General features: G+C 39.3%; 1 protein-coding gene across 1 annotated transcript; it reads left to right on the top strand.

The window, feature by feature from the left end:
• The first annotated feature begins 2668 nt into the window (after nt 1-2668).
• Nucleotides 2669-8721, top strand: LOC120783370 (eukaryotic translation initiation factor 4E type 3-like). Its single transcript, XM_040116326.1, has 7 exons — nt 2669-2971; nt 4284-4356; nt 5642-5736; nt 6215-6275; nt 6373-6439; nt 6558-6713; nt 7178-8721. Exons 1-7 carry the CDS (start codon nt 2787-2789, stop codon nt 7222-7224), a joined length of 684 nt encoding a protein of 227 aa, XP_039972260.1. The 5' UTR covers nt 2669-2786; the 3' UTR covers nt 7225-8721.
• Nucleotides 8722-13901: the final 5180 nt, after the last annotated feature.

Genomic DNA, 13901 nt, shown 5'->3' with positions numbered 1-13901 from the left:
CAGCAGTAAATTAGAAAAAGCAAACACTTAACACTTAACACGCGCTGCGGTTGGGACTCGTGCACTATCTAGTGCTTCACACCAGGTGATCGCTGCGCCTCCAATAAACCACCCGTTCTGACTTGATTTCTGCTGTGCAATGTAATGTTAAAAGTCCTCAATAACTGAGGATAATCATAATAAAAACAATAATAAAAGAACTCAATAACTGTTTTGCTACGGGTCAGTCGGTACCTCATGCAGTTAGGTATTCACTAGAATACCTAGACACAGCTCAGAATGAATCCAGCTAACTGGTGTGACAGATTTAAGAATGACACAATTAGGGCTAACAGCGTGGGCTCAAATAAGGTAGAGGGTTGCATAACGCAACAGCTGCGTGCCGAACGGTATCTAAGCGGAATCCGCAGAGGCAAAGTGGTTCCGACAAGGAGGGTTAGAGATATACCTTTACAAGAATGGCAGTGGATTTGACGAGTGGCTTGGAAACAGTTGAAGAGAAAAAGGTTTCTTTGTTGTCTCGAGAGGCGCCACCTGACTCCGACATGACTCTCAGGATAAAGAACATTCAGTCTCATAATCTAGAACATGTTATATTAATAGGCCGTGTCAAAGATCTCCTGCTCTCAGCAGGACTTCGAATTACAGTTGCCATCATGTGATAAGGCTGCATCCGACAGTGTGGCAGTGATTCACCAGCACCCCCTGCAGCCTGCTCCGTGCAGCATCATGACTAGAAGAAATCAGGCACGTAAGCCCTTCAGAGCTTTTTTTTTTTTTTTTTTTACAGACGAATATATTGGCCTCGTTGGGAGGATCAACACCCCTACTGAGACCAGAAATGAAAACACAACTGACCAGAGTCCACTTTGGTCATGCCTGAGCCCCGCCCGAGTCCAGTGCTTGCAACACTTTCCATTCCAAGCACAGCCTGGTTCATATACGACCCCGTGACCACACTGGAGCCCGATCCAATCAAGTTAAAAGCATTAATAATCCCAATAACACCAATGGATCAGTCACATGGTTCCAACTATCAAATGTGGGTACTGTATAGGTCCAAGTTGGTTAGGTTTGGCATTGAGGTTAGGCACATATGTTTTTTGGGTCTCGTAGTTTATGCTTCACCAACAACTGTCTTGTTGGAGCTTGCAAAGTACTCACACCAAGTGCTCTAAAACAGGCAACAAGGGCCTTGAGACTGAAGACTTGGTGATAAGCGATGCCTCACTCAGGGAGAAAGAAAAAAAAAATTGCACATTTCCTGGTCTGCGTAAGTGGGCGTCACTCTTTGCTTGGCTATAAATATTGAAGCACAGGTAGCAAGAAAATATTTCCGGTGAGAATAGAGCAATAATCAGGCTCGGTCACCAAATCTGTATCCCCGCAAAATGTCAGTTGAGGCTCTGGTCCTCAACTGGGTCCTTTTTCCGAGTGGGGCCAATAGAGAAAAGAAAAAAAGCCCCACAATAAATGTACTATAAATTTGTACCATATACAATCGGAAGATGAGCGACTTGACCTTCCCCCTCCTCTCTCTCGTGGTTAACATACTTCTCCACAGGTTTAGTAGAGTCATTCCTCCTGAGATTGGCGCTAAGGAAATTGTCTTATGGCTTGGAGCCGGCCCTTGACCCCTTGTCTACACATTTATTTCAATTTACACTAAAAGGAAAAAATATCTTGCCTCTGGAGGTAATGTTAAATGCTGAAATAACATGACGGTTAACGATGACAAAATGATGCTGTAACTCAGAATCAGAATTAACTTTATTGGCCAAGTATGTTAAAACACACTGCCTGCTGTACCTGCACATGTCGCCGAGAACAGAATGATACAAATAACCAACAACAGACAACAAAGCTATAAAAAGATAAGTAAATATACACATAAAGCTACTATGTAGAGGCAATCAGTTATGAAAATATATATGTAATCATAGTATCTACATACAGTATAGCCTAAATGATAGCGGCTCTTTTAGGCCGATGCTAATATCAGTGTTAAAGAGACACTTCAGGGGTAAAAAATAGACTTGAAAGTAGACAATAAAGGGAAGGAGACGCTGGTTTTAAATGACAGCAAATATATATTTTGCATTCATACAGCAATTTCTCATTAGTTGTTGGCCGGTACAGACACCGTACATCTTTGATAAGCAAACATCAGCTGACATCACCGCCTGGTCAGTTTGTCGGTCAAGCTCTCGTATAGGCCCACAGTTAAAATTCTAACTGTTCCAGTGCATACATTTTTTGGGGGGTTGTGGTCTGGTCAGTATCATGCTGTACGAGTGTATAGCAGTGCAAAGAACCTGCGCTAACCTCAATTTGTAAAAGTGGCCTAAATTTAAAAGCCAAGTCCTACCAGACGTTGTACAACACTTATCGAGACAGCCTGTCCCCTACGCCATCAGTTTCTTATGTGCTTCATGTATTAGCCTGGTGGTTCAACGTATTGGGTCATATTCCCACAGCTCAGTGTACTTCCATGATGGCTGATGGCTGGCTGGTTTGTGATTCAGGTCAGGTCCTGCTACCCGAAATATCAGGCAGAGTGGTATCTCACTTCCTTTTCCTGCTCTCTGGGATGGACCAACTGCGACGTCTCAGCCCAGTGACGCAGAGACGTCAACAGTCGGTAGGCGGAAAAGCGTTGTGCTTCTGTATCTGGAGATAAAGCCAAACCGGGTCGGCTGTTTTTTTTTTTTTTTTGGTTTGTTTTTTTTTTTTTAACGGAGATTGACAAAGGGACCATATAAAGGTTTAGCTTTGTGCCTGCTGAAATGGCGGTTCCCGCGGGCCAGGCAGATCTACAGATGGACAGAGGCGCCCTGAGCGGCCAGACAGTTTCCTCAGAAAGCAACATTGACATCGACGAGAAAGAGTTGGAAAATATCACAAAGAAGCACCGAGAAGACGATACGACAACGCTGCCTTTGCACTCGCCTTGGACGTTTTGGCTGGACAGGTAAAATAGTGTCCCCTCTTCCGCGTTGTCTCGGGAGTTTCGAGCCCGGGACGAGCAGGAGTGAGGAAGGAAAAATATCATTCAAGGCCACAGTTTTCCGCAGGCCTCCAGGAGAAAATGTAGCGGGAGAATCTTTGCGTTTCGCATGACATTATTATTATTATTGTTGTTGTTTTTTTATTATTATTATTGTTATTATTTACATCACCGTACCTGACACCCCAGAAAGGTTTTTTTTTTTTTTTCATATTCACGGCTGTTGTTATTCAAGGAGGTCACTCCGCAACAAGGTGGACATGTTTTCCCATCCCCTCTTTCGATATTCCAACATGCTAGTCGAGTTTCTTTAAAGCTCCGTTTCTGAGCAGGGTGGAACTCAGACGGTTATTCCATTTTCTAAAGAGTAGCCCAGGTAGAGAATACAGGCCTGTGACAGTCTCTAATACACTGTGTCCTTGCTTGGGGCTCTTTCTTATCAAAATGAGAGTCCGTGGTGCAAAGTGTCCTTACACTTGTCCCTCGAACGCATCCCGAACGTTACATCGTGTCTTTTCTTCTCTTTTATGAGATCCCAGGAATGTTGCTCGCCATGTACGCTTTGTTTATTGTTTCAACTTTTACTACGGAGCAAAGGTTTACAAAGTCAGGTCTACAAAAAAAAAAAAAAAAATCAACAGTTTCATCAACAATGAAATTAATTTAGGTTCATCTAGCTCTAGTCTCGCACTAGTACAAGTACATCTAGCACTGGTATTGTGGCTATTTTATGAACATAGATACACAGAACATAGATGGAAACTGGAATTATGACCATGTCAATGTGTGTTTGTAAACAAGCCATGGTTTGTAAAAAAAAAAAAAAATCTAAACTGTAAATTAAAAATAAAAAAAATAATATGATATCTCCTGCCCCAAAAGACTGCTGTGCACGAACTCCTATACTTGTATTGAACATTGCTGTTGGCTTACTAGCCAAATACACCGTATAATCTGTATAGGTATGAATAGATGACATGACTTATCAGACGTATGATTTTTATGAAACCTCTCTTCAAAAAAGTAGAAAAACTATTTTAACTATTTGAAACTATTTAGTATTGTAAGAATCGCAGATTTAATTTGAAATGGTTAATCAGTCATCAGTCTACAATCAATAATCCATAATGACAGAGTGAAACCATGTTTTTAAACGTTTTTGCAATTTCTAAATATATAATATAAAGTTTGTGTGTGTGTGTGTGTGAGCAGCACACTTTGTCAGCTTGTACTATCATCTACTGGTGGCTGAAAGAGTTTTCACTTGTCCCCCTAGGTCATTACCGGGCACGACGGCTGCGGAATGTGAGTCCAATCTGAAGAAGATCTACACAGTGCAAAGTGTTCAGGTGAGATGTGGTGTCAGCCTAAAGTGCTTCGTGGTATTAAGAGCAAAGAAATCAAGCGCAAGACTTGGCTAAGTGTCAGATTCACTCGAGCAGAGCTTCGTCGACGCCACGGAATAAGCAGTTCATTGGCACTTAAAGCTACAGTAGGTACAAATGGAAAAAAATCGAACCATTTTATTGTGAAACACACGAGTGGAGAGCACAGTTTATTAAGCCATATTACATCTGTTTTTTTTTTTGAATTTCAAACTGTTTCAAACTGCTGAGTGACTGACGTGTGTCTACTACACTCCGTATGTTACCATGCATACATGACTGCCTTTTGATGCGATGCTCTGATGGCTTGAATGAGGGAAAGTTAAGGGAAAGTTCCTGTAATGTTTTCACGGGGACGTTCAGCTTGTTAATTAAAGGACACTAAGCGGAAGAAGTCCCATTCAATTCCAAAACAAAAGGATTGAGACCTGCTACCTGCCAGTTCACTGACAGATCTTTTAATGAAAAGATGGACACTACACAACAGCCAAAGTTAGTAATGTCTTGTGATGGCGTTCAAGGTTTGTTTACATCGCTAATGTCACTGTAAACATAGAAGTGAAACAGGCTTGTAGTTTCAGTTTGAGTAATCTGAGACACACATAAATTACACATTCTGTCGCCCTCTGCAACAAGTTTGCGGTTTAGTGCAATGATGGTGGACTATATGGTTCTAGGGAAGCCTCCTGTTTGTTTGACCTTACAGACCTGGAAAAGACACCAGCTGGCAACGTGTGATACAACTGAGTCTATGTTTGGGTTGGTGGTTGAAAATACAAACAACTTGCACAATGCATTGCTTTTAGCATGGTGGCCCTTTCTGGAATTGGTTTTATTGGCACTCTTGGTGTTATATATTATATCCTGTAATGTTGGAGCGCAACCAAACGGAACTTTCGCTTGGAGCTTTAGGAGAGAAAAGCAACTCTTTTTCAACATGTTGTAGGAGTTAGAGCTAGACTGACAAATCAGACAGGCCAATATTAGCTTACTGTAGATGCTTACAGAAATGAACAACTGGGTTTGAGGTCATTTAGAAGCAGTGTCCCCCTTGCATAGTTTGCCCACCAGAGAGCACTGACAGGTTGATGTTTGAAATGTACGTAGTATGTAAAGATTACTAATGGCCGACATGCTGTTATCAGATTTTTAAAACCCCCTCAAATATTGATATCAGTATCGGCTTCAAAAGTCCATTATTGGTCAGGTGATGGTGGGCGTGACATGCGTGCGTTTCTTCTGTCTGCAGATGTTCTGGAGTGTATACAACAATATCCCGCCAGTCACAGCCCTGCCTTTGAGATGTAGCTATCACTTAATGCGCGGCGAACGGAGGCCGCTGTGGTGAGTCTGTTAATATTGTAAATATTATGAGTATATTCCTTATCAATGGCTTGAACAGAGGGCAAATTATAACTGCAGGTCATGCTGTAACTGCTCATTAAAATAAAATTAAAAATAAAAATTCCTCCACTTGCATTGGACATGGATAACTTATTATGTAATAATTACAATACAACAACCCCACAACTTGAAAGGGATGTAATTTCAATTTGTCATAAAAGCTTGAATTATCACATTGTTATACTTTGGAACCATTACATCATTATTTTAAGACCATCGGTTAAACACATTACATAATAATAGGTGGTGCATCTATTCATATGATGTTATTACTATCCAATAGTCTATAACATTTACAGGCATTCAGTGGATATTTTTGTATATTGACATTTATGTATCTTGTCTTTTAGTTTAAGTAAAATGTGTATACGATGTAAAAATGAGTATCTAATGTTTTTCAAATCTTTTACACAACCAGGGAAGAAGAAAGCAATGCAAAAGGAGGAGTGTGGAAGATGAAAATACCAAAAGAAAGCACTGTAGGTGTTGTGCTTTGTTTAGCTTCTTTTCATATTAAAATATCGCATCACATAAATTACCGAATTACTAACTATCTCTTCTTTGTTCTTTTTTCAGTCTGCAGTTTGGAAAGAATTGTTACTTGCTACTATTGGGGAGCAGTTTGCAGATTACTGTGCCTCAGGTACAGTCCTTTGCTTTTTCCATACGTAGCTATTGTATTAATGTACATTTTATCCACTGTTAACATTGGTGCTGTTTTAATAATTTTTTTTTTCTCCCCTCCCATTTTTGTTTCCCAGATGATGAAGTTGTTGGTGTCAGTGTTAGTGTTCGAGATCGGGAAGATGTTGTACAAGTCTGGAATAAAGATGCATCTCTTGCAAATGAAGCAAATATCTTGGGAAAAGTCTATGAGCTCCTCCCGTACATATCTTTTAAAGCTGTTTTTTATAAGTGTAAGTATGCCAATTTTTTCTTCTTTCATTTATTTTACCTTTTTGGATTTAGAATTAGAAGTGATTTTTAAGCTTTGCAGATGCCTTGCCATAAACTATTGCCTATCATGATACAAGTGAGACTTAAGGAAAAGATTGAACTATTCACATTTGAAGGGCACAGTTCCAACCAGAGCATGTAAGAGTCCCAGAGAAGGATCGAAGAAGTGTACATGGCCGTAGGCTAATCAAGGCTTTATTGATGTCAGAGAAAAGGCAGCAAGACGCATGCCCAATATTCTTTCATACCTGCATCTCACAGCACAGTCACACAGGCTAGTCTTGTCACTAATTGTTGAATACCGAAATAATAACAAATAGCAATATTTAACTGTGTGTTTGGTAAATAAAATGATTCTTATTTATGCCAAACTGAGGCATAAGCAACGGTTTATACTCACCATGAATCGCTTTGACTCTTTCAGCTCACATGGATCATCATGCCTTTGAGGGAGGACGTTCAAGACATTAGGTTGAAATGCACTTTTTTCTTTTTTTCTTTTTTAAGCTGAACTCTGTACCTGCCTTGACATAAAGGCCCTATCCACAACCTAATCAAGGATATTATTTTTCATTCAACAAGGAAATGTTATCAATATATTTTTATAACCTTTAATGAATGATGCCTTGTTTCATTTTGATGTGGGTCCTAAATCTCTGAACTCTTCAGAAAATGTGTATATTCGACAGAAATCTCATCCAGAATTCATTAGTTCATGTTGGTTTTGACTTCCTCCTATACTGAACTGCACTGTCATGGCCCTATTCTCTGCATGGGCTATGGGCCTTACAAATCATTACTGGTATAGAGGTAGCAGCTACATAATCTGGTATGTTTTAACTGTACGATATGGTAGATATCTCAGTTCATATCATGTTTTAATTAAGTCATCTTACTCAGTGCCAAAGCACTTTTCTGCTGATTTAAGAAGTTTGTATCCTAATGTTTTCCACTTCTGAGGATGGAGTGAATGTCCCATTCAGTTTTGTGAATCTCCATCAACTGTACATCCAACTTTAATCAGGGCAACACTTGGAAATATTGCAAATTACTACCTATTTCAGTCACAGTGTCCCACAGTTAAAAAGCCGTCATAGGGAATCAGAACGTATTCCAGCACAGATATGGCCCTACGAAACCTTAGATCTGGTTTCTAAGATGTTTTTAAAGGGCAAAATCCATCCTGAAAGGTGCCTCTTTGAATGTGAACAGCCACACCACATTTGACATTTCATTCAATACTAGTGTTGAAACCAGACCCTCTGCTCGCCAAAATGGAGTCACGGATTGTTTAGTGTATTACTCTGAACAGATACTCTGCATTTTTGTGCTCAGAAAGTGGTGCTCCTAAGTACTTGTCTATACTTGTTTCCCCTACCCATAAATCAAGTGCGCTTCTTGGACTGTGTCCTTACAACGATAACACACTGAGAAAAATGCAGCATTCTTCTGTTTTTAAAGGAAGTAACACTGGGTCATGCTATTCCCCTTATGTAGCATTATATGTAGATGCAATATGCCAAATTTTAACATTAAGAAAAATGAAATTAGACAGATGTGGCAAGTTTCAATAGTCACTGAGTCATTGTAGACTGCTTCTTCAAAGATAAACCATAAGTTACACTGACCTCCTCTATTTGATCATGTCCATACTGATAAATACCACTAATTTAAATAGAGAAAGAAGAAACGCTTATGTTTCTATAAGATCCCTTTACAAATCTGGCTAATTTTTCTTAGACTTCATCAGAGTTAACACTTTAATTAAACAGTTTCTGTTACTAATTTTTTATTGCAGTGCAGGCTACAGTAAACTGAATGCTTCTGGTATTATTGTATGTCGCACCACTTTTATAGTTCAACTCTGGACTGGTTGATAAGTAAGTTATACGGGGACAATATTTCCTTTGTAAACATGATTTTTGCAGTGACCTGGACAAAGTAAATAAAATGGAAATGAAAAGATAATTCTTATCAATCTATGTTTCGTCTTGCACAGTACAATCACCAACAACAAATATCTGTTAAAGGACCTGTTGCTATTCTGGCATATAGGGTGCGTGTTAGTACCTCCGTTTTTGAGCGTCTTTCACTTATGCCAGACCTTTTTGTGCTGATTCATTCCAGTTGAACATTACATCCTTTGTGCTGTGTCGATGTAATCAATGTGCAAGGCAAGACAGGAAATACCTCTCAAACTTGTAAAGGTCAGGCAAATGGTGTAGAAATGGTTGTCCAATTGAAGTAAGATACATTTTTGAGTGTTTGAGACTATTACCAGACATTCCCTAAAAACTCACACAGTTTTGTTTTACTTTTTCAGTTGTCTCACTATGTTAATGGGTCTTTTTTTTTTACGGCAGACATTTTGACTTGTAGCAGGAAGAGTACAGATGTTACTAAAAACCCCTGAAGCTGAAGCAAAATAGAATTCAGTCATTATGAATATTTTTTTTTTTTTACACCTCTGATTTTCCTACTGTGCTGAAAGCGGCATCGTTTTTTTTTTGTGCATTTGTTTGGCCACTTGGCTGCGACGCAACAAGATGTAAACACTGAAATCATCACCGTAAAAACAGTTTCTATTTACACACCCAGCAGACATGGAGCAAAATTAGCACTGATTGGAACTAGTGTCTCTGGCCACCAGATTGATGTACAACCAATCAGCCACAACATTACAACCAGTAACTGGTTTTTCATGTTGTCAGTAATGAGTCGGTATCACGTACAAACCCACCCAAGTAATCTCAACAGTAGTTTCTCCTGTTTAAAGTTCCTAGTTGTACATTCTTAACCCCCTTTAGTCAGTCTAGAATAAGAGCATCCAAATGTCTTCACAGTATATCCAACATAAACCAAACCAAACCAGACGTAAATCCAAACCGCATACAATTAGTTGTTTTGATCTCATAACATATCTGACAAGCAAATACGCAAGAGTTGATGTAAATGTCTCTTGTGCAGAAGCTGGGGGTGAGCAATTACATGAACAGCTTGCTTTGGTTTTAGAGTGCCTCTATGTCCCCTGAGGTTATAAAATGCATTCAGAAGCCTCGTCGGTAATTTAGAAAACCAGTGCAGAGTGCATCTGCCTCCACTCTGCACTGATGATGCCTACATGGAGCTGCACATTCACGGCCAAAAAATGCTGGTATGGACCAGCACACTCACCATCTTACAAACTCGACCGTATCCAGAGTCAAGCAGTAGGATTCGCCAGCCAGTACCTTGTGCAGCTCAGAAACATTGCTCTAATGATCAGAGGGAGGAAGAGTAGCTGACTCTGCCAGCAGCAGCTACAAAGGAAAGCTGCTTGATCTTGGGGGAGATTCCGCCGTTCTATGATTTGCACTGACACACACATTGTTACAGAACCTTGGTGCCCCATTTCGAAAAGCAAAACATTATCTAGACCTTGGACCTCAGTTAAAAGCTAACTGTCAATTATGAGGTTGAAACTCGAACAGTTGTTTTTTCTGCTACAATCTAACTGCCATAATTCACTGTCTGTGTAAGAATTTTATGCATGCCAAAAGAAAAGCTCTGCAAATACTGAGAAGAACATGCTGGTCAGATCTTGATGTTATTAGTTCTCATCATGCTAACAGTGACCTCATACCTATTTGTTATAAACACTGGCATTAAAAAAGCTGACAGCTGACTTTCATTGTGCATGTTTGTGTTTGGTGAAGACCTGTGATACATTTCCAGTTAACATGGATAAGGATTGGATACCCACCTCTGAGTAAAGTGGTATGCTACACAAGTACATTTAGCTCAACATTAAAAAAAAATATTATTTTCCCCTGTTTTCCTTGTTCTCTCTGCGCGAGAACTGTTAAAAAAGTGTGTAAAATGATGTACTTTGCATCTTAAGTTATGAAGAAAAGCTTACACAGGTTACTTACATCGAAATAATTATGCAAATTTTCACTTGCATACTCAAACAGCATTATGCCTTATTATGTATCATAGTTTTTATTTAGGTAAATAACATTTTGCGTGTAGAACTGTTGATGCATGGTGTCCCACACAGTGTACAAATCTTTAACATGTTCAAAATGACACACTGCAAAACAAAAACATCCAGACAGCATTTGTTTTGAAGTATTAAACTAAAAACATTCCTTTGAGATTTACTCATTCATGACTAAAGGGTTAAATGAAAAACGAGACATTTATCTTGTTATGTTTTTAACTTTAAACACAGAAAAACATGTTACTACCCTATAAACCATTCATTTGGCTCATAAATTTGGAATAAAAAAGCTTGGTGCAACCCTTTAATCTCAAGAATATCCTGCTAAAGTTTTACCTTGTAAACTATGAAAATGATTTTTAAAAGATAACAATAACAATAGATTAATAGTTATTTATTCATGTTTGTTACCTGCAAATAGAAGAATGCCCTGCTACATAAATTGCCCAGGTATATTTAAAAAGGCAGAATGCAGCACACGGCATCATAATCCCTAGTTTCTCTTCTTCTTTCACTCATCTAAGAGTTCTTTCCTAGTCATTATCTGTATAGCTTCTCCAGAAGTCCTCTTCCTTTCATTACGTGTTGAATGCTACAGCCCCCAGGAGCAAAGGAAAAAAACAGCGTATGAAAGCCATCCGTCCCCCTTTGGAAATCAAGAGGAGCTCCTATTCATTTGCTTAATTACCTAATTAACAGAAAGCTAATTACTTTGTTGTGTGCACGCGTATGTGTGGAGAGGCCGTTACGTAACTGATAGTGATCCTCAATTAATTTGCAGCTACACTCCATCAAGTCAGGGCCTTAATCCACACGACACATCACCAAGCGTGACACCGACAGAACAGGATAATAAATTCAGACACAGACACGTGTCTGTTGGGTTCCGCTGAGCTCATAGATTCAGTATTGACATGCAGATCAAGCCACTGAAGAATTAGAAAGCTTAGATTATGTGTTAGATTGCTTTTGTAACACTGCATATACATTTGAAGATTTCTCATTAATTACGGCACACAATCGTGTTTACAACCTTGTGAGAAAACTACGGTAATCCTATGAAAGACTGTAGGATTGGCGCAATATACAAGTCATTGGAAAGCTGCAAATCCTGTTAGGAGTATAATGGGAATAGCGTCGTTATACCATGAGAGATACAGGTTCATGAAATAGAAAATTGTCATCATGATTTCACCACTGAGAACCACACACGCACTTAAAATCTGATAAAAATATTTTAGTTTTATGACAAAGTTGTTTTTTTTCCCCTCAGGAAAATCTAAAGTTGAAATCTTTCACCCCTCAAGAAGTGTCTGCATGTTGCAATTCTTTTTTTTCCTTTTAAAATATTCGTTATATAATTCTTTCAGTCCTGGTTAGGGATTGATGTGAGTACATGTGTGCTGTGTGTCCCAATTCACATGTTTAAATCCAGTTCTTTGGCTTCAGACGTATCAGACATCACCTTGCTGCTCTTGCCTAAAGTCATTAAACACAACACTGTGGTTGTAGGCCATATGGATTTGTGTGCCTTCAGGCTACTTGCTACCATATATACTGTGGGAACATGGCATTTTTTTTTAGCTTGCCAAACTTGAACTATGGGATTGGCAGACACACACACCCACACACACAGACAGACACGCATCTATTGGAATGTATTTTAAATGCCACTGACACACCTATAACAGTATGACTGATTAATTGATTACTTAATTATTATTTATGATGTAACAAATTGCTCCATAAGTGTTGAAAATAGTTGTTTTTTCCTCCAAAACTTTTATAAGGTCTTTAATTCCCATGTGTATGTAAAAGGTTTTTTATATTCACAGTATGAAGGTAACAGGAAATAGTATGTTGTGCCCTGTTAGGCCCTCTTTTGTGTCACTGTTGCTTCACATGAATTAAGACATACAAAAGGAAGAAGAAGTTTGTTTCTCTTAGTTTACTGTGACAGTTAGTGTAGCGTTGGTGTGTCCACTTCCCTGCGGAGCAGAACTTTCTTTGAAATCGAAGGGTTTTTTGATCACAGCAACACGTGCCCGAAGGATTGATAAGGATTTCGATTCCTGTGCCAATGTGGGATCAATCACCCGTTTAGAAGCAGAATTGGAGACACAATGCCAGCTCAGAGCACATGAGCTTAAAAGAAAAGCAGTAAAGTGCCGCATGCAGTGCAAACATGTTGTGATGACCACAACACAGTGACCGGGATTTGTGATAACTGTAATAATTGGTATTTGGTTTCCGTCCCTGAGCAGCTACAGTAGCTCGTGTATCAGTTGTAATAGCTTATGCTGAAAGATATCAATTAATTTTGAAAATAACATTCTTTGAACCTATAAATAAGTCTAAAGATGTATTTTAGGGGTCTGTTATTGTCAAATTATGATTTGAGAAGTTCACAGACATTAATGTTAAAGTTTGAAGTCTGTGATAGATATGTAAAGACTCAGGGGTACGTCAGTGTGTGGCACCCACACACTCAAGGCTTACGGATATTACGAGAAACATTTTTGGTAAAAAAAATGGTATGGTGCCACAAAAGAGGATTGAGAATGTAAAGTAAGATCACCATAAACCCAAATGCCACAAATAAAGTGGTGATTCTGTGGAAACAGTCATTTTTCGTGTGACTGGGCATGGTCAGAGGGTGGCGCTCTCTACTAAGAAACATGCTTTCCTGAGCGGGTTCATCAGCAGCATTCCCCCCAGATGCAGCCATGATAAATGTAATGTCGCTTATCGAGAAATGAGCTGTGCTTCTCAGACCTTGATCAAGGACAAAAAAACGACTTAAAATATTTTCTCTTGGGGCTAAATTAACGTTGCTTTACAAGGCGTGTTAACTGGACTGTTGAACAGGGCCCATGATATTTCTCCTCTTCGGGGGCAAGTGACAGAGGTTTTAATCACTGTCACGGTGTTTTTTGCACTTTCTGTGACAGTCGTGTTGGCGGAAAACAGTGTAGGAAAGCGGCAAAACTTTTCGACAGCGATACATGTGCGAAGCAGAGATTCTTAATGACTTAGCTGAGATTTAGATGCAGTCATGTCCCCTTCAAAATTTTGTGAAGGGCTGACCCGCAGGTCAGATATAACCACACCAAACTGAAAGAACCTGCTCCCTGCCTATCTGCACTGTCGTTTTCAAAACCATTCT

The sequence above is a fragment of the Xiphias gladius genome, chromosome 21 (genome assembly GCF_016859285.1).
Source record: "Xiphias gladius isolate SHS-SW01 ecotype Sanya breed wild chromosome 21, ASM1685928v1, whole genome shotgun sequence".
NCBI lineage: Eukaryota > Metazoa > Chordata > Actinopteri > Istiophoriformes > Xiphiidae > Xiphias > Xiphias gladius.
The sequence above is the reverse complement of the archived record's forward strand: the minus strand, read 5'-3'. Positions and strand labels throughout refer to the sequence as shown.

Excerpts from the sequence above, each read along its gene's own strand:
- LOC120783370 (XM_040116326.1), top strand. The coding sequence starts at position 2,787 with ATGGCGGTTCCCGCGGGCCAGGCAGATCTACAGATGGACAGAGGCGCC. Across the intron at positions 5,737-6,214 it reads GGCGAACGGAGGCCGCTGTG|GGAAGAAGAAAGCAATGCAA; the intron begins GTGAGTCTGTTA and ends TTACACAACCAG. Across the intron at positions 6,440-6,557 it reads TGCAGATTACTGTGCCTCAG|ATGATGAAGTTGTTGGTGTC; the intron begins GTACAGTCCTTT and ends TTTGTTTCCCAG.